The 25,431-nt window shown below is 39.8% G+C and overlaps 1 protein-coding gene across 3 annotated transcripts in view; it reads left to right on the top strand.

The window, feature by feature from the left end:
- The window catches only part of fhip1b (FHF complex subunit HOOK interacting protein 1B), an 82,093-nt gene that overhangs the window by 20,020 nt on the left and 36,642 nt on the right, over positions 1-25,431 (top strand). For all 3 annotated transcript variants that reach the window (XR_014623271.1, XM_084362040.1, XM_084362039.1), the window contains exons 2-7: positions 2,156-2,638; positions 10,233-10,637; positions 12,612-12,842; positions 17,577-17,822; positions 23,160-23,327; positions 23,963-24,042. Coding sequence is in view for 2 of the 3 variants with exons in the window: in XM_084362040.1 (XP_084218166.1) it covers positions 2,510-2,638; positions 10,233-10,637; positions 12,612-12,842; positions 17,577-17,822; positions 23,160-23,327; positions 23,963-24,042 (1,259 nt within the window). In the remaining variant the exon portion in view is untranslated. The remainder of the gene's footprint in view (positions 1-2,155; positions 2,639-10,232; positions 10,638-12,611; positions 12,843-17,576; positions 17,823-23,159; positions 23,328-23,962; positions 24,043-25,431) is intronic.

A 25,431-nucleotide genomic window follows, 5' to 3' on the forward strand; every position in this document is an offset into this window, starting at 1 on the left:
GAAGAGAGTTTTTTCTAAAGTTTTTGCAGCTGCTCTCCACTCTAGCGATGATGTCACGCACTCTAGCTCACGCAATACACACCCATTATAAACCCAGAAGAGGAGCTAAAAATCCTTCAAACTAAAACTGTGATAATTTCAAAACCTTAAAAGATTTTCAAAAACTGAAAAACAAGTTCAATAGTTCAAGGTTTTGTGGATAGTTTAAAGTTGGAATGGTGTCTCTAGCTCAAAGTATGAGGGAGCATAAGAGGTTGAAAGTGGATGAGTTTTGAGGAGGATTTGAGGATTTTCCCATTTGTTTCCATATAAAATTTTTTTTTGAAAAGTAATAAGGTTGAAAATTACAAGGCTGAAAGAGCATAAATAGCTGAACATTTTGATAGTTGAACGGTTTCTATAGCTGAACGTGTGCTGAAGTAGTAGCAGAGCGAAATTTGAGAAATTCCCCATAAGGATGAATGGGGAAAATTTTGCAGAAAAAGCTGAATATCTCAAAAAGTATTAAAGATAGAAACGCCAAATTGACACGCCATCATGTCCTTAATGAGCTGAACATTTTGATAGTTAAATGGTTTCTGTAGCACAAAATTTGTAGGAGTAGTAGCGAGCCAAAAAACGTACGGAAGAAGAATAATAAGAAAAAGTTTAATAAATTCCAGAAGAACAATAGTGTGAATGCTTTGAAGCATTCACACTAATAATCATTATTATCTCTGAGAGAATCTGTCAACTGTCTTTAATTGACAGCCGTTGTGTCACTGTGCCCCTTGCAGACAGTAGGCCGACCTTCAGGATGAAGAAAACAGTCAGTTCATGTGGATTATCTCATCTTTTAACAACATGGATCAACCAAATATTGTTTATTTCAGAAATTAGTGTGTACTTGTGTTTTCCCAACACATGACTGTGTTTGCTGTAGCGTTACTGTGTGATACTCACGTGAAGTTGCAGGACAGTTTTTTTCCCTCCTGTGAGAACGATTAACATGAATCCATGTTCAGCATTGCTTGCTTCAGTATTGACATTCACTCGATGCTTGTTGTTATAATTGTTGAACTGACATATTCCTCGTTCCTCGTTTATATACTTAATGCTTTACTCGTGTGCGTGAATTGGTATAAATATATTTTCTAAAGTCTAGTTCCTCCGTTTGTAAGCTTTAGAAAGTGAAAGTGAAAAATAATATAACGTTAGTCTCTGAAGTTTTCTTATTGTCTTGTTCTCTGACATGCTCTAATCGCAGGGGCGATGCTTTACCTGTAGTTATATGAAGTGTCTGTAGTGAGCCTGACTGTAAGATAGAAGGCAGCCCGCTCCACTCTTCAGCTCATCTCTTCCCCTCTCCTCGGTCTACTCTTCTCCTCCACCTCTCCTCATCTCTTGTAAAAATAATAAAAATTCAGCAATGGTGGTGACAATTCAGCAGCGAAGGTGTGCCGCTGCTAGATGCATATCGGGGAAACACTGGAATACTGTAGGGGCTGACCTATGTTTGATCAGGAAAACATAGACGCTTTTCAGCACGAATGATAGGTTTCTGATTGATTGGGTGTTTCCTACGGTGTGAGGGCACGACAATGCATGCTGACAGACTTAACCAAATTTAATATTATGGTAGCAACCGCTTTAATATGTCTCATTGTATGAGAGCAATTCATGATATGTTACAAATGAATGAGTAGAACTGCTTCATGGAAATACTGGATTACATTTTTTTCCATTTGGATTTTTCAAAAATGTATCAGAATTTATGCCTCGCTATGCAAAATTCAAAATTAATTCTGCAATTGAATACTTCATCCATGTTTCCCACCTGCTGGCATGAATAATACACTTTCAGAATTTTACTAATGTGGTGGGACATGCTTAATTGCAGGGTAGAACACTGCACTATTTCAGACTAATCCAGATTCTGATTAGTGTTGGATTTGGTGTTAAAATGTCAGCGACTACCATAAATATAAAAGTTACTACATTCCATTTTCGAAAGACTAACTGATGAAAACGGGAGGATTTTCAAGTAATGTGCATTTAGATAAAACATGACTGCATATCTATATTTTGGGAAATATTTTGTACAAATTTTTTCTAGATTGAATCTTCAGGTTTGCATGTTGATGTGTATGTTTTTTGTTTTTTTTTGTTTACACAGCGCAGAGTGCCCGTCCTGAATGGCTATGGAGTGGTGTTGGCTTCAGACTGGATGACAGGGTCTACAGGGAGGACAGGGTCACACAGATTCTAAAGCAGCAGCGGGCTTTTCCTTGGCGTGCACTGACTGGCAGTGACAGCACATTCACAGCTGACCTTTCCACTCCTTCTTTCTCTTCACATACACTATCTCTCCCCTTACTTCCCCTCACCTCCTCCTCCCTTCATCATCTTTTTTGTTTGCTTACTTCTCTAATTTGTCTTTGCCCTCTGTTGCTTCTATACTCTGATATTTTTACGGGAACTCCTTCTCTCATCTTTGAGTTCTTGTGACCTGCCTCTCACTGGGTCCAGGATGAGCTGGCTGAGCAGGCTGAACCCGCGGGGTCCCGGGAGTCGTTCTGGCCGGAGTGCCGTCCCCTCCAGTCCCTGCACTGCTGACCCAGAGACCTGCCTCATGGTGTTTAAAAACCACTGGAGACAGGTGAGCTGGAGACACACCTCTTACTCATGATCATGATATAGAATAGTTTTGCTGTATAGCATTTTACTCACCAACCTCATAGCTGAGATGTGGAGACACAGCATCTCCTGCACTCGCTTTTACTATAAAATGTGCAGGATAGCCACCCAGGCTTTAGAAAGGTTGTTTAACAAGTCCCCAGTTGAGATATTATCCAGAACACTTATTTGAATAGACTTACAATAATTGCATGTGCACACAGTCGAACATGATGTAATCACCCGTTTCTCCCTTCAAAATAACTTTGTCTGGATTACTTTATTAACATGGCCATTTTTTCTGTAAATGTATCACCGCATTACTCAGCTATTTGCAAAGCTGTTGCCACAAATATTGCTGCATTCCCAGACTGCTGCTGCTAATGACCAAAAGGAATCAAATCAAAATAAAATGCGTAGCTCCCTAGGGAAAGTTTTCTGTTCTGGAAACAGGAATTGCCAATAGCTAGTTTGGCAAACTTTTAATGGTGCAGGCACAGTCTGAGACAGTCTGAGACTTTGATGGAGTAATTGGTTAATAATTTCAGCACTAAATCTGTTACACCTATCTACTACTAAAATGATTTACAGTGGTTATGAAAATATTTGCATATTGTTGATCAGAAGTATATGTTCAGGTTAACAGTAGGGTGTAGATTGCAAGTTTCATCACAATATAATATTATATTGATTCTTTGGGCAGCGATTTTTGCCGATATCATAAAGTCTGCCACGACGATTGGAAGAAGCCAGAACTGGAAAAGGCCTCTTGGATGAGAGGAGAAAAGTCTTCAAGAAACTGTGCAGTTGCCTTTGATATAGTACTTAGAATCAGTGGAAATATTATTTTATCAATGGTTCTAGACATTCAAATGGAAAACAATCTATTCTTTTTAATAAAAAGAAAAACAATAGAACTTCTGTTCACTAAGTGCAACATTTTTTAAATGCAAATGTTTCAGTTAACTTAAAGAGCCCTTGTTGACCTTTCAATTATGAACATAAATCATGAACATCTATGCTTCTTCACAATTTTCACATCCTATAAAACAAAACTTAAATTTCCCATTTTTATACATTAAAGCAGGATTTTTGTGTAAACCTTCACTCATATTTAGTGTTGTATAAACAATATATTTTTAACATTAACTAATAGAAATGTCAGTGAGAACTTAATAACAACCAAGGTCACCACTTGACATATATTTTTAAGTGCAAATGCAGCACAGGCTTCCTTCATCATAGCTGTTCACTACACCTTGGGATGCATTTTCCTAATCTACATCAAAATAAGAAATTTCTGTTGTTGGAACAAAACAAATGTAAATGATTCCACATGTTTTTGTTAGTGCATATTGTACAAGTAAAATAAAGACCTTTGCATGTAATCATCAGTAGTTTTGTATCATAGTTTACTATGGGTCTCTACAAAAGTCAAGTATGTCCTTCAGTGTTCTTCTTTGAGAGATTTTTCTTCGAAAAAAAAACGACTGATGAACATGTTCAGGAGACAAAACGCTTTGCTCTGAACGGACAAGGTTTGCTAGGAGATGAAGCTCAGTCTGTTGAGTTTTCCACCACTAACACATTACCTCCCAGGATCAAAGATGCATTGTCTTTATACTTAACAACTTCATGAAGGGCTAGCTGTCTGGAGGTCTTGACAGTCTGGCAGTGGCTAGGGTCCACATTGCAGAAGGTGTCACCAAAGAGATCTTCAAGTGCCTTTTACTTCTTGGAAGCAGGAACGTATTCCAAAATGACACAGAACAAAATCATTTCAGAAGACAAAATATCTCTTTGGTACACTCTTGTAAGCTGATTATTAATTAACTCAGTCACTTAACTTAACTTAGGCAACATTGAGTCAATAACACTTTCCACAAAAGGAAAACTACTGTACACACCTTGTCCAGTGGCTTGAGCCTGGAACGCAGACACCAAGTCAGATTGATCGCCAGAAGTTTGGTCACCAGATGAGTGAGGAGGTGTTTTCTCATCCTGTGCCACTGTGCCATTCTGTAGATGATTAAAACAAAAATGAACATACACAAAATAGCAAATGCAAAGCACTTCATCACTGACAAAAGTAGTGAATTTATTATTCATGTATAGTGTTTGCATTTCTACAAGATTACTACAAATAGACAAAATCTGATCTTACTTTCTGGTCCCACAGCTCTGCAGCCTCATGTATGAGACTGGAAAGTTGCGTCTGTCTCCTCCTCACTTATGAACTTATGATTGGCAGCTTCTTAAGCCTTGGTCGAAGCCAGATGCTTTATGCAGGACTTGCTACACGTCCACATATCGCTGTTTAAACTTCCTGGTCTGCTTCATCTTCGTTATTAAAAACAAAACAAAACGCCGCAACATGTCAATTTAACTTTTCCTCCATGTGCTCACGTCCTGTTTTAGTTTGTGTTGTGGAATTCCAAGCAACTTCAGCTTCTCTTTCAAAAATGCTTAGGCCACCATGCTGCAGTGGAAAATGACACGATCAGTCTCACTCTACCCAAAAGACATGCTGCACCTGCACATTTCAGGCCTTTTTGTGTAGCCAAATTTATAGCATGTCCGAAGCACTTGATCAAATCAAATCAAATCAAATCAAATTTTATTTGTATAGCCCAAATTCACAAATCACAGTTTGCCTCAGAGGGCTTTACAATCTGTACAGAGACGACACCCTCTGTCCTTCGACCCTCGATTCGAGTGAGGAAAAACTTGCCATAAAAAAAAAGCCCTTTTAACAGGGGAAAAAAAATGCGGAAGAGCCACAGAGGAGGGATCCCTCTCCCAGGACGGACAGACGTGCAATAGATGTCGCATGTACAGAGCAGATCAACGAGATCACAATGTATACAATTATAATGGATGGTTGACAGGAATGAAAGCACATAAAGAGGCATCACAGCAACAACAATGAAATGCACATGGAAATGTGATTACTAGTGATAACAGTAGTAGTGGTTAACGGTAAGGATAGTATGTAGTAATGCATTACAATAATAGTAGTGGAACGTATGTAACAGAGATTTGACTAATATTAGTGACAGTAGTGGTGGGTGTCAGGCAGGGTCATGGCAGTAGGCGCATCCACGATCAGGCAGGGCCATAGCAGTAGGCGCATCCACGATCCACGACCCGGGCGCGGCCAGGATCCATGGGAGCCTGTAGGACTAGAAAGCACAAGGACTCCGGGGAAGAAGTGAAGTCAGTGACATGCAGAGATGGGGCATGTATACAGGCATAATGTATACAGATGGAGAGGAGAGGAGGAGAGAGAAGCTCAGTGTGTCATTTGTCCCCCGGACTAGGCCTATAGCAGCATCACTAAGAGCTGGTCCAAGACAGGCCTGGGCCAGCCCTAACTATAAGCTCTATCGAAAAGGAAGGTCTTAAGTCTACTCTTAAAGGTAGAGAGGGTGTCCGCCTCCCGGACCAAAACAGGAAGATGGTTCCACAGAAGAGGAGCTTTATAACTGAAGGCTCTGGCTCCCATTCTGCTTTTGGAGACTTTAGGAACTACAAGTAATCCTGCGTTCTGGGAGCGTAATGCTCTAGTTGGGTGATAGGGTAGTATGAGCTCCTGGAGATATGATGGTGCCTGACCATTAACAGCTTTGTAAGTGAGGAGAAGGATTTTAAACTCTATTCTTGATTTTACAGGGAGCCAGTGCAGAGAGGCCAATACAGGAGTAATATGATCTCTTTTCTTAGTTCCTGTCAGTACACGTGCTGCAGCATTCTGGACCAGCTGGAGACTCTTTAGAGACTTGTTAGGGCAGCCTGATAATAGAGAATTACAATAGTCCAGCCTGGAAGTAACAAATGCATGGACTAGCTTTTCTGCGTCTTTTTGAGACAGGATGGGCCTGATTTTTGCAATGTTACGTAGATGAAAAAATGCAGACCTTGAAATTTGTTTAATGTGGGAGTTGAAGGACATATCTTGATCAAAGATAACTCCCAGATTCCTGACGGTGGTGCTGGAGGCCAAGTTAATGCTATCCAAACTAGCTATATCATTAGATAATGCATCTCTAAGGTGTTTAGGACCAAGTACTATAACTATTTATCTGAATTTAACAGCAGAAAATTGCAGGTCATCCAGGTCTTAATGTCCTTGAGACATGCATGGAGTTTAGTAAGCTGATTAGTTTCATCTGGCTTTATTGATAGGTATAACTGGGTATCATCTGCGTAACAATGAAAGTTTATGGAGTGTTTCCGAATTATATTTCCTAGAGGGAGCATATATAAGGTGAATAGTATGTGTCCAAGCACGGAGCCTTGAGGAACACCATGACTAACCTTGGCATACAGGGATGACTCATCATTAACATGTACAAACTGAAATCGATCCGATAAATAGGACTTAAACCAGTTTAATGCGGGTCCTTTAATGCCAATTAAGTGTTCCAGTCTCTGTAGTAGAATGTGATGATCAATGGTATCAAATGCAGCACTAAGATCTAGTAAGACCAGGACAGAGACAAGTCCTTTGTCAGAAGCGATTAGGAGGTCATTTGTAACTTTCACCAGTGCCGTCTCTGTGCTATGATGTGTTCTAAAACCTGATTGAAAATCCTCATATAAACTATTGTTATGAAGAAAGTCACATAGCTGGTTGGCGACTGCTTTCTCAAGGATCTTGGAGAGGAAAGGGAGGTTGGATATAGGTCTATAGTTGGCTAAAGCTTCTGGATCAAGATTAGGCTTTTTAAGGAGCGGTCTAATTACAGCTAGTTTAAAGGACTGTGGTACGTATCCTGTTAATAGAGACACGTTGATCATTTCTAGTAGAGATGTGCTAATTAAAGGTAAAGTTTCTTTCAGCAACCTAGTTGGGATGGGGTCTAGGAGACAAGTTGTTGGTCTAGATGAAGAAACCATCGAAGTTAATTGGTGGAGGTCAATGGGAGAGAAGCAGTCTAAATATAAGTCAGAATTTACATCTGTTTCTGAGGTTCCTGTGTTTAAAGATACAATAGTGCCAGTTGAGGGCAAGCGATGATGGATTTTGTCTCTAATAGTTAAAATTTTATCAGTAAAGAAGCTCATGAAGTCATTACTACTGAGCGTTGTAGGAATACATGCTTCAGTAGAGCTGTGACTTTCTGTCAGCCTGGCTACAGTGCTGAAAAGAAACCTGGTGTTGTTTTTGTTTTCCTCTATTAATGACGAGTAATAGCTTGCTCTGGCATTGCGGAGGGCCTTCCTATATATTTTAAGGCTATCTTTCCAGGCTAAGCGGGATTCTTCCAAATTAGTGGAACACCATTTCCTTTCAAATTTCCGTGATGTTTGCTTCAATTTGCGGGTATCCGAGTTATACCAGGGTGCTAACCGCCTGTGCTTTATAGGTTTCTTTTTCAGAGGGGCAATAGAGTCCAGTGTTGTTCGCAATGAGCCTGCAGTGCTATCAACAAGATGATCAATTTGTGAGGAACTGAGGTTAGCGGAGGAGTCCTCTATTATATTAAGACATGGCATTGAATTTAGTGCCAGCGGTATAATTTCCTTAAATTTAGCTACAGCACTATCAGATAGACATCTAGTGAAGGAGTTTTTGCCTAATGGTGTGTAGTCCAGTAATAGAACTTCAAAAGTTATTAAGTGATGGTCTGATAAAAGAGGATTCTGTGGAGAAACTGTTAGATTTTCAATCTCGATACCATAAGCTAGAACAAGGTCAAGGGTATGGTCAAAACAGTGAGTTGGTTTATGTACACACTGAGAGAACACTTGATGTGTGGTGATAGATTTGCCTCGACTACGGACATTTTGCTGGTGTTATCTGTCACAAGCGCAGGCTTTTTGTTGCATATATTCCTCTCCTTGCATGCTTCTTTCAAAACTGCACCAAGATTTGCTCCTGTATGCGTTATGTCTGAAGAACATAATTCTTTGTCAGTCAGTGTCAATATGATGACAGGTCACAGGTACATAGGCTTTTGTTGTACATGACATCCATCTATCTTTAGTTAAAGCGACTTGTTCTGCATTCATTAACTCACGTTTAATTTCATCTTTAACTTGATTGTATGGACTCAGTATGCAAGTTTCAATGAAGTACTGTCTTGATGGGACTGCATATTTCGGCTCCAGAGTAAGTAGTAGGTCGTGAAAACCGTCGTTCTCGACAACACTGTAAGGCAACAATGTATGGTCACAGCTGGTGGTGAACATCATCTGACACACTAGCAGTGAAATTAGCACGAGGGTGAATGCAGTGTTTGTTTTTGAGGTGCCCAGCCAGGTTTTATCTCGTAACGGCATTGTTTGCATATGACATGTGCTTTGTCTGTCAACCCATCTTTTCTCCAAAATCCAAAATATCCAAAATATGGGAATTTCAAAATGAAGGTGTATCATAACGATGGCAGCGATATGAATCAATGTAATCACTTTCATTGATGCTATTGGATCGTGGATCATTAAATTGATATATCTATCCAGATCGATGTATCATTACACCCCTAGTTAACAGTAAATTATGTGAAGACTCTTCTTGTTTTAGTGAATGATTATCTGTCCAAGCACAAAGTGTGAAAGTTGACACGTTAAGTTGGCTGTACCAGAGCTGATGAGAATAGTCAGTCAGTCAGTCTACTATAACAGTGTGACTGGCTTCTGTCCCATCACTGGCTGATAGTTTTATAGGTTTGTGAACCTTGCCTGTTGACTGTTTACTTCCTCTGTTTATTTCCTCTGAGGCAACAGAAGACATAAGAGTTATAAGAGTGATACTTATTGGGTGTGGTAGGTGGCTCAGCTGCAAGTTATTTGCAACATACCCACGAGATGTTAAAGTACTCCTACATGTTTTAAAACATCAACCTTCCATGATTTCATAGTTTTTAAAAAGTGGGTAATTTAACACTTTGTATTGTCACATACACATTTGTGTATGAGAAGATTAAAAAGTGGCTATGTGGGAAAGAAAGTGTTTATGTGTGTGTGAACATTGACTAAATTTGGTCCTAGCAACATAGTTTTTCTGGCCATTTTTCTGGCCATTCCATACATTTCCAACACTCTTCAAGCTGCCAAAAAACAAAGAAGTACATCTCTTATCTGCTCAGGCGGGTCACATATCTGACAATTCATTATTGCTATAGTCATGCTGACTGGTAGACTTATTAGAAAATGTTGCAAAACTTCATCCTATTTTCACAGCAGTCATCGACTTGTCATAGTAGAAAAACAACCCAATATGAACAATGGCTGCATTCATATCAAGGCACCCAGTATGGCATTACATTAGTGAACTCACTTGTTCACTCATTCACTACTACCTATGTCGACTCTCTGAACCATCATCATTTTGCGTCATTACTGACAGCTGTAGTGTATAATGATTGTAATTTTAATATCAATATAATGCTCCACATTACATTATGGTAATGTTAGCAGAAAGTAATGTGCACACCATTGACATTACCTTCTTTCATTACCTGTTCAGAATTGGATTTAAATTGAACAAAATATCCCTTAGAGGTCACACTTTTATTATTTTAATATACTCATAGAAAAACGGTGATGTTTAGTGCTACTGTTCCCTTTTTCAGGTCTCTTGGGTGTTGGAGCAGCACGAGCCTTCATCCTCCAGTGACGACCTGACTGCAGTGAGGAATCACACCGACCAGATGTTATGTCTACTGGCAGAGGAACGGCCTGCCGAGAACTCAGAGGGTGGCGCCAGCGTGCTGCCCATGGGCCCCATACTGGAGTTGGTGGTCACAGAGAATATTCTGGAGCACCTGTTTCAGTGGCATCTCCGCCGAGGCCTGGACCCTGACAGCCAGGGGGCACTGCTCAAACTGTTTGAGATGCTCATTGGCCAGTCCCAGCAACCTCTGCTGCAGCACACAGCCATCCTCCACCCCCTGCTGAGGCTGCTGGGAGCCTGTGCTGACCCAGAACTTGGTTGTCCTTCAGCGCTGGAAAACAGCCTGGTACTGCTGCTAAATCAGGTAGATAAACCTACTGTCTGTACACTTTTCTATGTGTATGCACGCACATACAGTCTACATAAGAATTTGTTTGTTGTTGGACCTAGACTCAAATATGTAAAATTTACTCTAAAGCTGAGAAAAGACTAAAAGATTGGGTCATACAAAGACTAGATACTGTAATCCAATGACTGTTTCGACCAACATTACACAGATGTTTTAGTCTTGACAGTCAGAAAAGAGCACATGTGAATTGACCTGGGTAGACTATATGAAAGTCACTTAACTTTAGGAGGAAGTTTGTACTACTGGAAGTTTATATTGCTAAATTATTTGCAATGTGCATGGAAAAGGCAAAAGGAAAGAAAATAATACATTTTGATGAAATGGTGGATTGGTTGTGAATTGTACATGAGCTCATCACTAAAATTTTGACTTAGTTATAGAATAATTCTCATTCACGGCACTCTGCACTGTCATTTTAAGTATTCATTTGGACTTTTGAATTTTTTATTATTTCTTCCACTATGTTAAGTTGAATGTCACAGTTCCAGTCCTAAAAGTTAAACTTGTGGATCAATGGATCACACTGGAACTTGGACTGTTTAGAAACTATAGCAAAAACCATCATTTGGCTCAACAGTTGTAATGTGTGTCCGACCACCTTCATGGTTTCTCTGGCTGCAATGTTTGAAACTGCTAAAATCAGGAAGTGTTTTAAAAGGTTTATATTAAAAGATTTTCGAATATTACCCAGTCCTACTTGTAGTGTCTCTGTTTATTTAAATAGTTGCCATGGAAAGTTCTTGTGTCTGATTGGCTGGCAGCTTTATATTAAAATCATATAACAGGACACCTTAAACATAGTTCTGCTCAAGAGTTAATTAGTGCTCACAATTTCTGAAATAAGACATTAATGATATGGCAGGGGTAATGAAACAGAAGACAGGGGCCTGTCCCACTTTTACATATACACACACCAATCAGCCACTACATCAAAACCACTGACAGGTGATTTGAATAACATTGATAATCTTGTTACAATGCAATGATCTGCTGAGAACCCATCCAAACAACATTCTGGACAAAGTACACCCCCTCATTGCAACGGCACTCCCCGATGGCAGTGATCCCCCCAGCAGGACGATGAGCCCTGCCACACAACAAAAACTGCTCAGGAACAATGCAGATTCAATTATCTCTGGATCTTGTTCACCAGTGATGGGAAAATGGAGCGTGAGATGGACGGGAGTTTGGTGTGGCATCCGCAGTACTGTGGGTGCTGCTTCAGACCATTGTGGTGGAGAGGGAACTGAGCCAGAAGGCAAAGCTCTCAATTTACCAAGCTATCTACTTTCCGACCCTCACCTATGGCCACGAGCAGTGAGTAGTGACCAAAAGAGGGAGATCGCAGAGCCAGCTGAGGTGGTTCGGGCATCTTATTAGGATGCCTCCTGGGCGACTCCCTTGAGAGGTGTACCAGGCACGAACAACTGGGAGGAGACCCAGAACTCGCTGGAGGGACTATATATCCCATCTGGCTTAGGAACACTTCGGGGATCCCACAGGAGGAGCTGGAAAGCATTGCTGGGAAGAAGGAGGTATGGAATAACCTTCTAAGCCTGCTGCATCTGCGACCCAACCCCGGATAAGCGGCAGATAATGTATGGATGGATGGTTTTACTGTTGTGGCTGGCAGGTGTATATATGTACATACGTAGATCAGGACACCTTGGAATCAATTATCATTCATTATCATACATTAGTTCCTAATATAACAATTAAACTGAACATCCTTGCTAATTTGTTCCCCTCAGAGGCAGGCTTTTGTATGTTTTTATTTGAGAACACCGTCGAATGCCCGGTTTTCCTGTCATCCGACCTAGGGTTGATAACTGGAATATTTTTGACTCTCGATTGGATGTGGTTTTTCATCCCTATTTTGGAGCGTATTATAGTTCTCCTTTTAATAATGACACTGTAATTTTCCACCAGGTCTGTGTGTCCATGGCCCGGCAGCCTGTGGTTCTAGAGATGTTGTTCCGGGCGGCGCCAGCTCAGCAGGGCTCCACCAATCTGCTGATCTTCTCCCTCCTCGTACCATTCATCCACCGGGACGGAGCCATTGGACAGCAGGCCCGCGACGCACTGCTGCTGGTCATGGCAGCTTCAGCCAGCCACGAGGCTGTGGCACGTTACATAGCTGAGAACTCTTACTTCTGTCCGGTGAGTGATGGAACTCATGAAAACTGTGTTGTCATTTTGGGCAATAGCCAGGGTTCTAATGGAGGATGTGGTTACAGATGGTGCTGAATTTTGACATTTTTTGACAGGTTTTTCTCCTGTCCTGAGGTTCCTCACATTTATTTATGTTCAAAGGTTTTTGGAGGCAGTCTTGTTAGTTGAAACTGTTGCTGTTGTGGATCTTACTGTATGTGTAATTGGGCTTTACAAAAAACTGGACAGGACATGGCTGTATCTATTTAGCAGTACTGGATATTTTATTTAAATCATACATCACAGTTGTTCTTAAATGTGTCTTATTCAATGTGTGAGAGGTATCATTTTACAATTTGGTTTTAATACAACACCTCACAATCTGCGTTGCCAATACCCCCTGCCTCTAAAATGTTCGTACTCAGAGGTTCGTGGGTCAGAGATTGCTTAAAGGTGCGCACATTTCGGATCAAGTTTGTTTTTATAGATCACAACTTTTGCGTGGGAAGTGACGTAGGCCTCTTTCAGGCCCCATTTTGTGCGTATGCAATGTTTATAAATTAGACCCAAGGACATCTTGTGATATATCATGGTAACCTGTGTTATCAGTGGTACAATTGTGTTTTTCTTTATTCAGACACACTGGTAGTTATAGACACAGTAGTTGATTGCTGAACCTACACGGGCAAAGTCAAACATTAAACCGAATTAGAAAGCCATTGAGTTAGAACATCTTAAGTCATATTCTAGCATTCATTAGGTATCTTGTTCAATTGTTGATAAGTCCAACTCCAAAGAAGAGCTGAGATCTGGTCATTTGGGTTAGGTGGTTTTTTAAATTCTCAATATCCTGTAGGGATGCAACAATATTCAATATTTCATCGAACCGTTCAATACGCCCTGTTAGGTTCAATACACAAAGGCAAACAATACAATACAATACAGTACAATACAATACTACAATAATGTTTGCTGTTTAACTTGATTGGATACTGCATATGTTTTTTATGGAAGGCAATTAAGATAAGTGTTACATTTTAATGATAAGGTTTGTGGTTTGACTATATCTGCTTTTAATTATTTTTACATGCAATATTGCTGTTGCTAGTGTGAGTAGTTTTATATTAAGATATCGAAACCGTACCGTTACCGTGGCCCAAAAACTGTGATGCATACCGAACTGCGGGAAAACTCTACCCTTGCATCCATAATATCCTGCCAAGTTCCATCCATAGTGTAAATCCCACTGAGCTTCTTTCAGAGGGACATATTTGGAGATGCAAAACTTTTATGATCTGCCATATGGTCCAAAAACCTCTTTTAGTTCACAGTCAACTCAGCTAACATTCACTTCACATTCCTTTGCAATACTATGCATATACTGTACCCTACTATTTTGAGTCATTTTTCGCTCTATTGAAAAGGGCTGTGTGTGTGTGTGTGTGTGTGTGCGCGTGTGTGCGTGCATGTGTGTGAGTATGTGCGTGTGTTTAATTTTGATGCATTAGTCATGGTGTGCGATAATGGAAGGGGAAGGATTTTGCACTCTGACAGACTGTTTGTCCTTATCTACATCCTCTCAGCTCTGTCTCAACTTAGAGGGTTTCCTGTAGACATCTTAAAGAAATACCCGCCTCACCCAACATCACACAATAAAGAAAAGACAAACAGGTCAATTAAAATCCTCTGTATCATACAGACGTTTTGCTGCTGCTGCTTGACACAAATTGTTGATGTCTAATCTACCAGCAAGAATGAATAATCAACATATTTAACTGTAAACCAAACCACATGATGGAACATAGCACTTTATAGCACACTGTGTGTCGAAATATTCTCATGTAGTCTCAAAATGATATAAAAAAAAAAAAAGATGATCGTGATGGAAGCCAAGCAGCTGTGTGTGCCTGTGTTGTTGGAGTTTTCTTCTAGCTGAGGTCAGCTAAGAGCCTTATGTTACTGATTGAACCTTAAAATACGTCTATTAAATGAGAGTTACCCATTGGATTTAATTTTGATAGTGACCACCTCACCATCTGCTTTGCCAGTTCCCCCTGCCTCTAAAATGTTTGTACTCATGGGTCAGAGATTGCTTACAGGTGCGTGCATTTTCCTGTCAAGTTTGTTTTCATAGATCACAACTTTTGTGTGGGAAGTGACGTAGGCCTCTTTTCAGACCCCATTTCGTGCAAATGCACTGTTTATAAATGAAACCCAAGGACATCTTGTGTTATATTATGGTTACCTGTGTTATTTGTGGTATTTGATTATTGTTTTTTCCTTTATCTTATTTCTCCAGTACACACTGGCAACACCACATCATATACTGTAGTGGATTGCTGAACCTACAGGGGCAAAGTCAAACATTAATCAAACTGCATTTGAAAGCGAGTGAGGTGGAACATCTTGAGTCATCAAGAAGGAAGCCAAGTAGCTGTGGGTGAATGTGTTGTTGTAGTTTCGTGTAGCTGCCACAAAGTGTTATTAAAGAGCCACATGTGACTGATTGAACCTTAGAATATGTCTACTAAATAGGAGTTACCCATTGGATTTCATTTTGATAGTATGAGGCGACGATGTGCGTGTATACATTTCAATGTCAGGATCATCGATTGAAATCTTCATAGCCATAATTGGGTAACGAGTTACAACTTTTTAGGTTCAAAACGTCATCATGAGAGTTAACCATGTTGCGTGATGAGTATGTGTGTATACTATAGTTTAATGCTGTTCTCAGTAGGGCTGCACGATATGGTCAAAAAGTGATATTTATTAATGTTAGCAAATTGATCAATAACACTTCATTCAACAAACATCTATCATTCAACTACAGCAGCCAAACTATGAAACTAAAACACTAAGTAAAACTGTGGCTTGAACAAACAATGGCGGAACAGTGCCTGTTGACGTTTAGACAGAGCTAGACTCTCTGATGTTATAGCGCTGTCATTAACAATTAGTTTTCAACAAGTCGCTCATGAGACTGTGTGTGTGTGTGTGTGTGTGTGTGTGTGTGTGTGTGTGTGTGTGTGTGTGTGTGTGTGTGTGTGTGTGTGTGTGTGTGTGTGTGTGTGTGTGTGTGTGTGTGTGTGTGTGTGTGTGTGTGTGTGTATACGGGTTAGTGGAGAGAGAGGGCGAGAAAGAGGGGTAACGCTCAGCCATGGAGACACAATACTAGCCTTTCTATTACTCAGCGGCCAGTGAAGGAACTGATCCTTGATAGGAAAGCGGCTTATTGTACGCTCACAAGGCGGTATGGCTTACACTTTAGCTCCACAGAGTGGAGAGGCTCAAATCAGCTTGTGAAGAGCACAAAGAAAAACAAGCAACAGTGTTTTACAGTGTAAAACTAACAGCAAAAAAGGACACAGCGGTCCACAAACTTACAAACAATGAAGCTTACAAGCATACAGTACATGCTAATTTCTAGTAGCAGCAGTAGTAGTATCTGTTTTTAAGGTTCTTCGTGCATCCAGCTGTTGTGTGAAACTGAATGTTAGGCTTTGGTCTACATGAGGCCGCTCTATTGTTAGAGCCATGTAGTAAGGGTCCCAACCCTCTGGTGTTAAAGACTTGATCAGCTATTTTCCGCTCATCCTCCTTCGAGCAGCTTCAGTCTAACCTACTTACAGGCTAGAAGGAGCAGAGGAGCTGGCATCAAGGACCAAATGCCTCCTCTCTGCCCACTCAATCTTTATCTGCGTGTGTAATTTTCCACATTCTAATCAGCTGTGTTTGACGTTTTTAGATGGAGCAACTGTAACAGCGCTCTTTACTTTGTGGTTCTTAAAGCTGTGCTCATCACAAACACATCCTGCAGTCTCAGTGCATAGCACTTTTAAGAATCATTTTGACGAAGGAATTTTTTGCCTTAGCTGGGTAAAAGGTTCAGGTTCCTACATCATTTATTTTCACTGGTCCAGCAAGAGAAAATACAGCTTAATAAATGTAATCAGCTTGTTTCAAAACATTAAGTTAAATAAAGGCTTTAAACAAGACTGTAATATGGACACTTTTCCGTCATATCGGTACATACTGGGAAGTTATTTTGGTTCAACTCCCTTCTCAGAATGGCAACAGGTAAATGAGATGTTGTACGTATCTGTAGAGTCACTGGTGTTGTTATGAACATTAAATGTGTTTCAGCCAAGATACAAGAGAACACCACCAAGTACAAGAACTTTATATATTTACATGCCATGTCTGGGACCAAAACACAGAAGGTAAGGTAGGACTGACTACTGTCTGTATTTTCAGACCACAAAATCTACTATAGAATGTATTCAAATATATATTGTAGGACTGCAACTTCCTGTTATTACTAATAATTATGTTGATCAATCATTTGGTCTATAAAATGTCAGAAAATTGTAAAAAAAAAAAAAAATACCCATTACAAAGTCCATAGTGACATCTTGGAATGACTTTTTTTGTCAGACCAACAGTCCAAAACCCCAAATATTTTGCTCAATAAGTGATTTAAGCGATTAGTCTATTTAGATAATATCTAAATAGGTGCTGTTTCAATCCATCAATTTACTCATCAATGAATTTACTTATTGTTTCAGCTCTCATTTGGTATGAAGGGTTTTTTTCCCCATTGTTACAAAGTTGAATTATCCACATGCAAAAATGGAAAACAATGTGCTTTAGGTATATACACAGATTCTTATCTGTGAGCTGACTCCTGATCCACTCTGGTTGTTGACAGTCAGCCGTCTTATCTGAAGCCTGTCTCCTCAGGTGCTGGCGACGGGCCTCAGCGCTCTCTACTCCTCTCTGCCAAGGAAGATCGAGGTGCGAGGAGATGACTGGCACGCCCTTCGGCGGGAGGACTGGATGTGCGTATCATCACTTGTGCTGTTCATGAACTCGCTGGAGTTCTGCAACGCAGTGGTGCAGGTTGCTCATCCCATGGTCCGCTCCCAGCTCCTGGACTACCTCCACAACGGCTTTCTCATACCTGTCATGGGCCCCGCGCTGCATAAGGTAGGAAAGGGATGGGTGGTAGAAACAACATCATGTTTACTCTGGATAATCAAAGACCTCCCTGTTACCAGTTTACAGTGGAACCATTATTATTTTTGAAAATAGCTCTTTGCATAGCCAAACCCCATTAAGGATGTCTGGGAAAAGGGTAATTTATTTTGTTGATTTGGATAAACTGATCATGTAAATAAAATAGGATGAATATTGATCTGGTTAGGGTCCCTCTTGTAGAACATTAAAATTATACCTCAAAATTATTAGAATTGCTATGATAATTAAAGTTATTAACCCCCCTAAGCCCATTGCCGGCTTTGGCCCGTTCAAAGCAGGTCGGCACCACAAATGATAATATAGATGTTTACACGTGAATATAGGCATTTTATACCTTGTTAGATAGGTTAGATTCTCCTCAGTTGAGTCATATAGTTCCTTTTAAGGAATCCATGACCACCACAAATTATAATTTATTCAGATCTACCAGCATAGTGAACTGAAGAGAAGAGGAAAAAAGTGGCTACGCCTTACCTTTGAAGTGATCATAAGGTCTGAATACTTGCCCATTGCTTGATTATTTACATCCAGTCCAGTGATCAAAGGGTCCAGTGATCATAAAATTAACCCAAGTTGTGAAAATTGTCCTTCGTCTCTGTCTGGAAACTTTGTTTGTAAAACAAAAGCAAATCTACTTTGGCAAGGAGACATGTTTTCTCTTCTTCCTGACTAGTGTTGTTGGGTGTATTTGTTTTTGTCATGCTGCTGCCTACAACATGAAAGTGACCCCATCCCTTTCTCTATTTTTCACCCCGGGACAATCCCTGGAGCACACAGCAAGCTCTCCTAGCTTGAAAGGCCAAGCTAGGAGCGCTTGTCATGTATCATGTGCGGCCATGCTAGAATGAGGTGTTTTCAACATGTCAATCATCCATGCTTGTAGCCAATCATTTGACCTTTCCAACGATGGTATGCATGAATAGTTAAGTTGCATTTGAGACGAGCTGTTTTAGCCAAGGACATTATATTTTTTTGCGAGCCTTCTATGTGGGAGTCTCCGTGGAAAGGGCTAGAAGGAAACACTTTTTGAGAGCATTTTGAAAGAATTTTCTTGCCTTTGTATTAGTATTTTGTATTTTTGCACATGTCTGTGGCCAAAAAGAAGACCTGGTTGAACCAGAAGGAGGTTCATGGAGAGATAAAGATGTATAGTATAGTATTTTGTACATAGTTGTAAGGTTCTTGCAGGTGGTTGTAGTTATAGTATAGTGTTCAGTTGTATGATACAGCAAAGCATCTTGTATATGTTGTAAAGTGTAGGTTTGTAGTTGTATGGTTTCTTGTATATAGTTTTACAGTATATTGTTTTGTATGTAGTTGTATAGTATAGTCAGTAGTGTATATAATCAGCTTTGTGCAAGTTTAGTCACAGTGCACTTAATTTTGAAATTAAAAAAAGCCTTGTTTTGAATTCAGTTCAACATGGTTTTTAACATGTTTTGTCATTAAGTATCATATACTAGCATTCTGTTAAGGTTTTATAGTCACGAATAGGCTCTAGCCTGTTTTCCAGTGTCACAAGAAGTCAGTAAAGGTTATTCTCATATTTTGGCCACTTGATGGCACCCGGGACCCAACAAACTAAAAAGTCCCTAGCTCCCACAAAGTTATGCCTAGGCATTCCACATTTTTCACAGGTGTAGCTGACAATACATAGAAGGTATGTGGTGATGCATGTCTAAGTTATTGTTATTCAAATATGACTTATTATAGACAAGGACAAAAAATATGTTTTTGAGCTATGTTTGAACTGATGAGGTTTAGGTTGTGTTGTGGCCATGTGCGTAACAAGCACATTTTCAGAAATAAGAAGCTGTTACCTTTTAAATGAAATGTCACACTTGCATTTTGACCTTACAGTTCTTCTTTTATAAGCTTTTCCATTCGGGTATGCAAAATTCCTTTAAAGGGGGTGGGTGTTGAAGGGTTTTAAGCAACCTAGTCGTTCACCGAGATAACAGCCTAGTCCACTCAATAATACCAAAAAACAAGTCTTGTTTTACAGTCAAGAATAGGCCCATTAACACACACATTAATTTAGGGGAAATAATTAATTGTAATTTAAGTAAAGCATTAGCATAATCGGAATGCATTCAGTGACTGAACTGTAAAATGTACAGAAACCACAGACAACAACTTTAACATTTATTCACTAATCTACAGACAAAGACGTGACAACAACAAAACACAGATGAAACTACGGTGATGAGACACTAAACAAAGAACAAAGAGGTTTGGGGGTTTGGAGCGGTGGATGTAAATGGAGCTGTGTTCATTTATTGTGTTGTTGAATGCAGCAACATAATAGAACTCTTACCATTGCTCTGAGCATCTTAAACTTCGTCAGAGTCTTGATGAGTCAGAGTGTGAGTCAAAGCAAAACATGACTAGTAGGAAATGTCTAATACACTGCTTGGCCAAAAAAAGAAAATAATAAAAATAGGTAAGAGCCTTCCATTGGATAATTACTGCAGTGGTGATATGTTTCAGCTGCCAACACGTTATTTAAGTCTAACTGATGCAGTGAGTAACTTCTCATTTCTTAAACAACCATATCAGAAGACATCCTGTGGTGGTGGAAAATATGTTACTCTGTTTCAGAAGGGTCAAATTATTGGCCTGCATCAAGCAAAGAAAACAACTAATGAGATCGCTGAAACTACTAAAACTTGGTTAATAACTGTCCAACGCATTATTAAAACCTGGAAAGATAGTGGTGAACCATCATCTTCGAGGAGGAAATGTAGTTGAAAAAAAATCTTGAACGATCGTGATCAGAGATCACTTAAACGTTTGGTGAAGTCAAATCATAAAAAATCAACACTAGATGTCACGGTTTTGTTTCATGGTGAAAGTAAGAGCATTTCCACACGCACGTTACAAAGAGAATTAAGGCATTGGGATTTAAGAAAACCACTAATCAGTGAGGCTCATCGGAAAAAAGGGTTTCAGTTTGCTAGGGAGCATAAAGATTGGACTCTGGTGCAATGAAAAAAAGTTCTTTGCGTGTGCAAAAAATGAGGTCAGCTGACTACCTGAATATACATATTATTTATATGTATATATTAGGGGTGTAACAATACACAAAAATCACGGTTCGATACGTACCTCGGTTTTGAGTTCACGGTTCGGTTCATTTTTGGTACAGTACGGGAACAAAATGCAAAACATAAATTTGCTTGTTGTTTATTCTGAACTTTTGTAAACCAACAATTTATTGTAACATTATACAAAATATGAAAATAAAATAAAAAAATAGAATACTGTTGTAAAGTGCTGCCTGGTAATAAGTTAAATAAATCATTTTCACTGTGTCTTTAAGTCCCTCTGCCAGGTTTGCACTGGTGTGTTGTTCATACGGGCTGAGTTGCTAGGGAGAGGCTGCTTGATTGCCAAAGTCAGCTGCGTTTGCACTAAGGTCATTTTTTTTCTTGTAGCATGATATTCACACTTGGTGGTGCCGCGGCACAACGCAGAAATTCAGCCAAATTTAGCACAGAGCAGACAGGAAATCTGACACGAAACAACAACAATACATTCGGTTGATTTTCAAAATAAAACACTCCGCGTTGATACAAGAACAAAAACCTCAAAAAAGAGACAAAAACGCGCTCTTCTTCTAATCCTTCAGTCGGGAACACTTCGTGTTGTTATGTTTATAACACGTATAACTGCAGTCGTGTGTGATTATGTAATTATCACGGGAATTCCTCAGTTTCTTTTCTCCAGCTGTTCGGCGAAACTGCGCCGTGCTGGACTCGTCTTTCTCCGTTGCAATATTTAACCAGGAAGCCGAAGTGTTCCCAAGCAGGAGACTTAAGCGACAAGGGAGGGTCTTCAAGCTCTGGTTTCGCGCTAGCGTTAGCCATGATGTAAACGGGCTGCAGGTGTAGCTGCAGGCAGAAAATAAGCACGCAACTTCCGTTCCGGAAACTCACCCGTGCACAGCCCTGTACCGAACCGAACGTCCTGTACCGAAACGATTCAATACAAATACTAGGGAGGGACTTTAACGCGTTAATTAAGATTAATTAATTACACAAAAATTAACGCGTTAAAAAAAATAACGCATTTTAATCGCACTTATATTTGCACCGCGGAACGTTTCTCACTGGATGAGCTTCAGGCGTACCGATTATACTGGAGCACAATTATTTAACGAGTTAAAAAGCCGCCGACACTTGGGGTGCGTCTCAGCTCGGGTCAGTAAAATTAACAGGCTGACAGTGACAATCACGTGAAACTGAGGCGAACTCATTCATGGTTGCCTCTGATTATACTGACTGACTACCTATTAGCTTCCAATGTAGACGTGCGACATGCGCGCTCACAACCCAAAGCGGCGCGTAGCCGCGTGCATTCGGTGCGACGCCGTTTTTTCCCCCCGTGCATGTCAGTGGAGCTGTGCGCCGCGGATGTGCACGGTTCCCTACGTTGCTGTGTCAGGCAGGTGTTTCCCACGGAGCTCTGCCCCGTTTCAAAGGTGAAGGAAGCCCTAAGTGGAGAGACGTTGCCTCCGCGATGTAGAATGTGTTTTATATTAGAGAAACACACATTTCAGGAGCTGACTTGTATCATCAAAACAGACACATGTAAACACAGAAAGCTGAAAATCACTGGACATGTCTGTTGGGATTATACAAATCAACAGTGTAAAGTAGAGCTGTCAAGATGTATGCAGTAGTTAATTATTGCATATCCTACTGTACCTATCACTCCTATTGTTTCTGATGTACAGGTGCATGAGAATGTCATGGGAGAGTTTATTAAGGCCTATGTCACTAATTCAATTCAAAAAGTGAAACTAATACATTATATACTGTATATATGTCCATTACACACCGAATGAAACATCCCATGTCTTTATTTATTCAGTTTATTTTAATAGTAATAATTATGGCTAACATTCAATGAAGACCTAAAATTCAGTATCCCCAAAAATGTAAATATTACAAAGGAACTTTTTTTTTTCTTTCTTTTTTTTTTATTCAGTCATTATCCAAAAAAATTGCTTCTCACTGTTCTCAGGTCAAATATTTATATGCGATTAAAAATGCGATTAATTTCGATTAATTAATTACAAAGCCTCTAATTAATTAGATACATTTTTTTAATCGAGTCCCGGCCCTAACAAATACATGTATTGTTACACCCCTAGTATATATATATATATATATATATATATATATATAGATATATATTTTGGCTTAATCTTATTCATTGGACAGTTGTCTCTTTTGCAGTTTTGATACAAATTTCTGTGTGTGCTTGTGTTTGCGTTTGTAGTCGTCAGTGGACGAGATGATCGCTAGCACTGCCTACCTGGACCTCTTCCTGCGCAGCGTGTCAGAGACTTCCCTCCTCAAAACCTTCCTGCGCTTCATCCTGCTCCATCGCCACGACAGCGACACCATCCTGGATACACTGCTCACACGCATCAGCAGCAATTCAAGGGTATAAAATATATGTGTGTTTGTGTGGTAGTGCCCTTGCACAAACTCAGTTGAGTGGGTGGTAAGTGGGCTGAGAGCAGAAGTTGATTGAAAGTGACTAGCAGAATACAGAAGTATCGTGTTGCATATTGTTTGTAGTTGGTAAAACAATCCCCAGTGAAATTTACTCATAACAAATACATTTCGGTCACAGCGAGACAGGAAAAAGAAACAGGTTTTCATCACAACACTGTGTCATCTTCGTTATACTTTAAACATCATTTTAGGGGACAACAATGGGAAAAAAAATGGAAAGTAATGATTTGGGCTGTGGTTACAACTTCAATCTAATGTTTGTTTACTTTTTATTATGGCAGTACCACTGAAAACAGTTTTCCCACATATCCTGGTATATTGATGAGTTTTTCATTGCTGTAAAACACCTAGAAAAATGAGAAAAAAAAGTTAAATCTGTCGCATTTTCATAAAATCTATGATTAGAATTTGTGGCAAAACTATAAAAATAAGACCCAGGTTATTTGAAAAGGTCTATATTTTACCACATAATATGTAAATTGGTATTCATGTATATTATCTTTCCAGATAATGTAATGTATATAATGTTTTCTAACTAGTTTCCTCATCTGTGTGTTGCAGCTCTGCATGGTATCGTTGAGCCTGTTCAGGACTCTTCTTTCCCTGAACTGTGAAGACGTCATGTTGCAGCTTGTTCTCAGGTGTGTCCGCAAACCTCAGCATGGCCTCCCAGTGTTAATTTTTTAATAAGCATTTAGTAGGCAAAATGTTTAATGTACAAAATACAGATCTTGTGGTAAATATTTTTCTACATACTCAATCTGTGTGTTTCCGTCATTCAAAATGTTGAAAAATTGAACAAGGGAATAGTTTTGTTTTTTTCTGTCCCCAAACAGTCACTAATCCACATTATTTCTAGCCCCCATGATACCTTGCACAAAGTATGAGCATGGCTTCCGACTGGAACCAGTGTTTTCCATGGTTGCAGGATGCTAGTCCTCCTAAGAGTGATTGGTAGGGCATATCATTCATTCATGATGATCTAGGTTCACGGCTTTATTAAATAAACACTACTTGCACTATTATTATTACTAAGCTAACACGTAGAAAGTCTTGAAAGTGCCACCGGTGCATCGTTATAATCCTATTTGTTGCTTATGCTAGTTTTGCTGGGAACCGGCAATAATTCCCTCAGTAACCTCCCCAGGAAGTTGTGGATAGAAAACAAACTGTATTGTGCATTTTGTAAACTTCTGTGGCCAGTTTTGCCACTGTTATTTTGTCATCAGGAATAAAACAGCCCATCCACCTACCTGTGACTTTGTTCTTGGTATTTTACACCAAGACCATTAAGAATTACAAGTTAACTAAAGTTTGTAATTGCAGCTCACCTGTCACAGCAAAACAATAGCCAACATTGGCAAAAATAATGTGGTATCGAATAATAATGAATTTATGTTTTGTTTCACCTAAACAGAAACAATAGTCTGTTAAAGCTGGGGTTGGTAATTCTGTTCAGAAGCATTTTTTATTATATTTGTAGAAAATCTCTTAACATCCAGACAGCAATCAAAATATAAAATGCTTTGGGGGGAAAAAAACATGGTTTGTGGCAGTGACAGGGCTGTAATAACTTCGTCCAATCAATTTTAGCGACCCAAAGATATTGTATGGACAGCCTACCTGTCTATCAATCTGTCCTTACTTGCCCACTTGTGCTGACTCTGCCCATCACTCACTGCGCATTACTGGAGTCTACACATTGCACTGCTGGAGCTGTGGCGGAGTGAGCTCGTTGTTTACGGACAAGAATGGCAGAGAAAGTACAGACACACTTTTCATTACCAGCTGTACCTACAGCAGCTAGCACTGTCAAACAGAGCAAGAACAGACAGACCAAACTGGAGAAGGCTACAAACAAAAAGAAGTTGGAGAGCTCAAGAGGTGAAAGGAGAGTTAACATTGGAGTGGCTGTTCAACGATGGAGACAACTGATGGAGTCGAAGGCCTGAAAATGGATGCTGTAGTAGCTGTGTCTCTGTTGAACAGGTAATAAGCTGGTTTGTTTTGTTGGGGGAAATGTATTATTA

Source organism: Pagrus pagrus (genome assembly GCF_965226575.1).
Source record: "Pagrus pagrus genome assembly, chromosome: 9".
In the NCBI taxonomy this organism is placed as follows: domain Eukaryota; kingdom Metazoa; phylum Chordata; class Actinopteri; order Spariformes; family Sparidae; genus Pagrus; species Pagrus pagrus.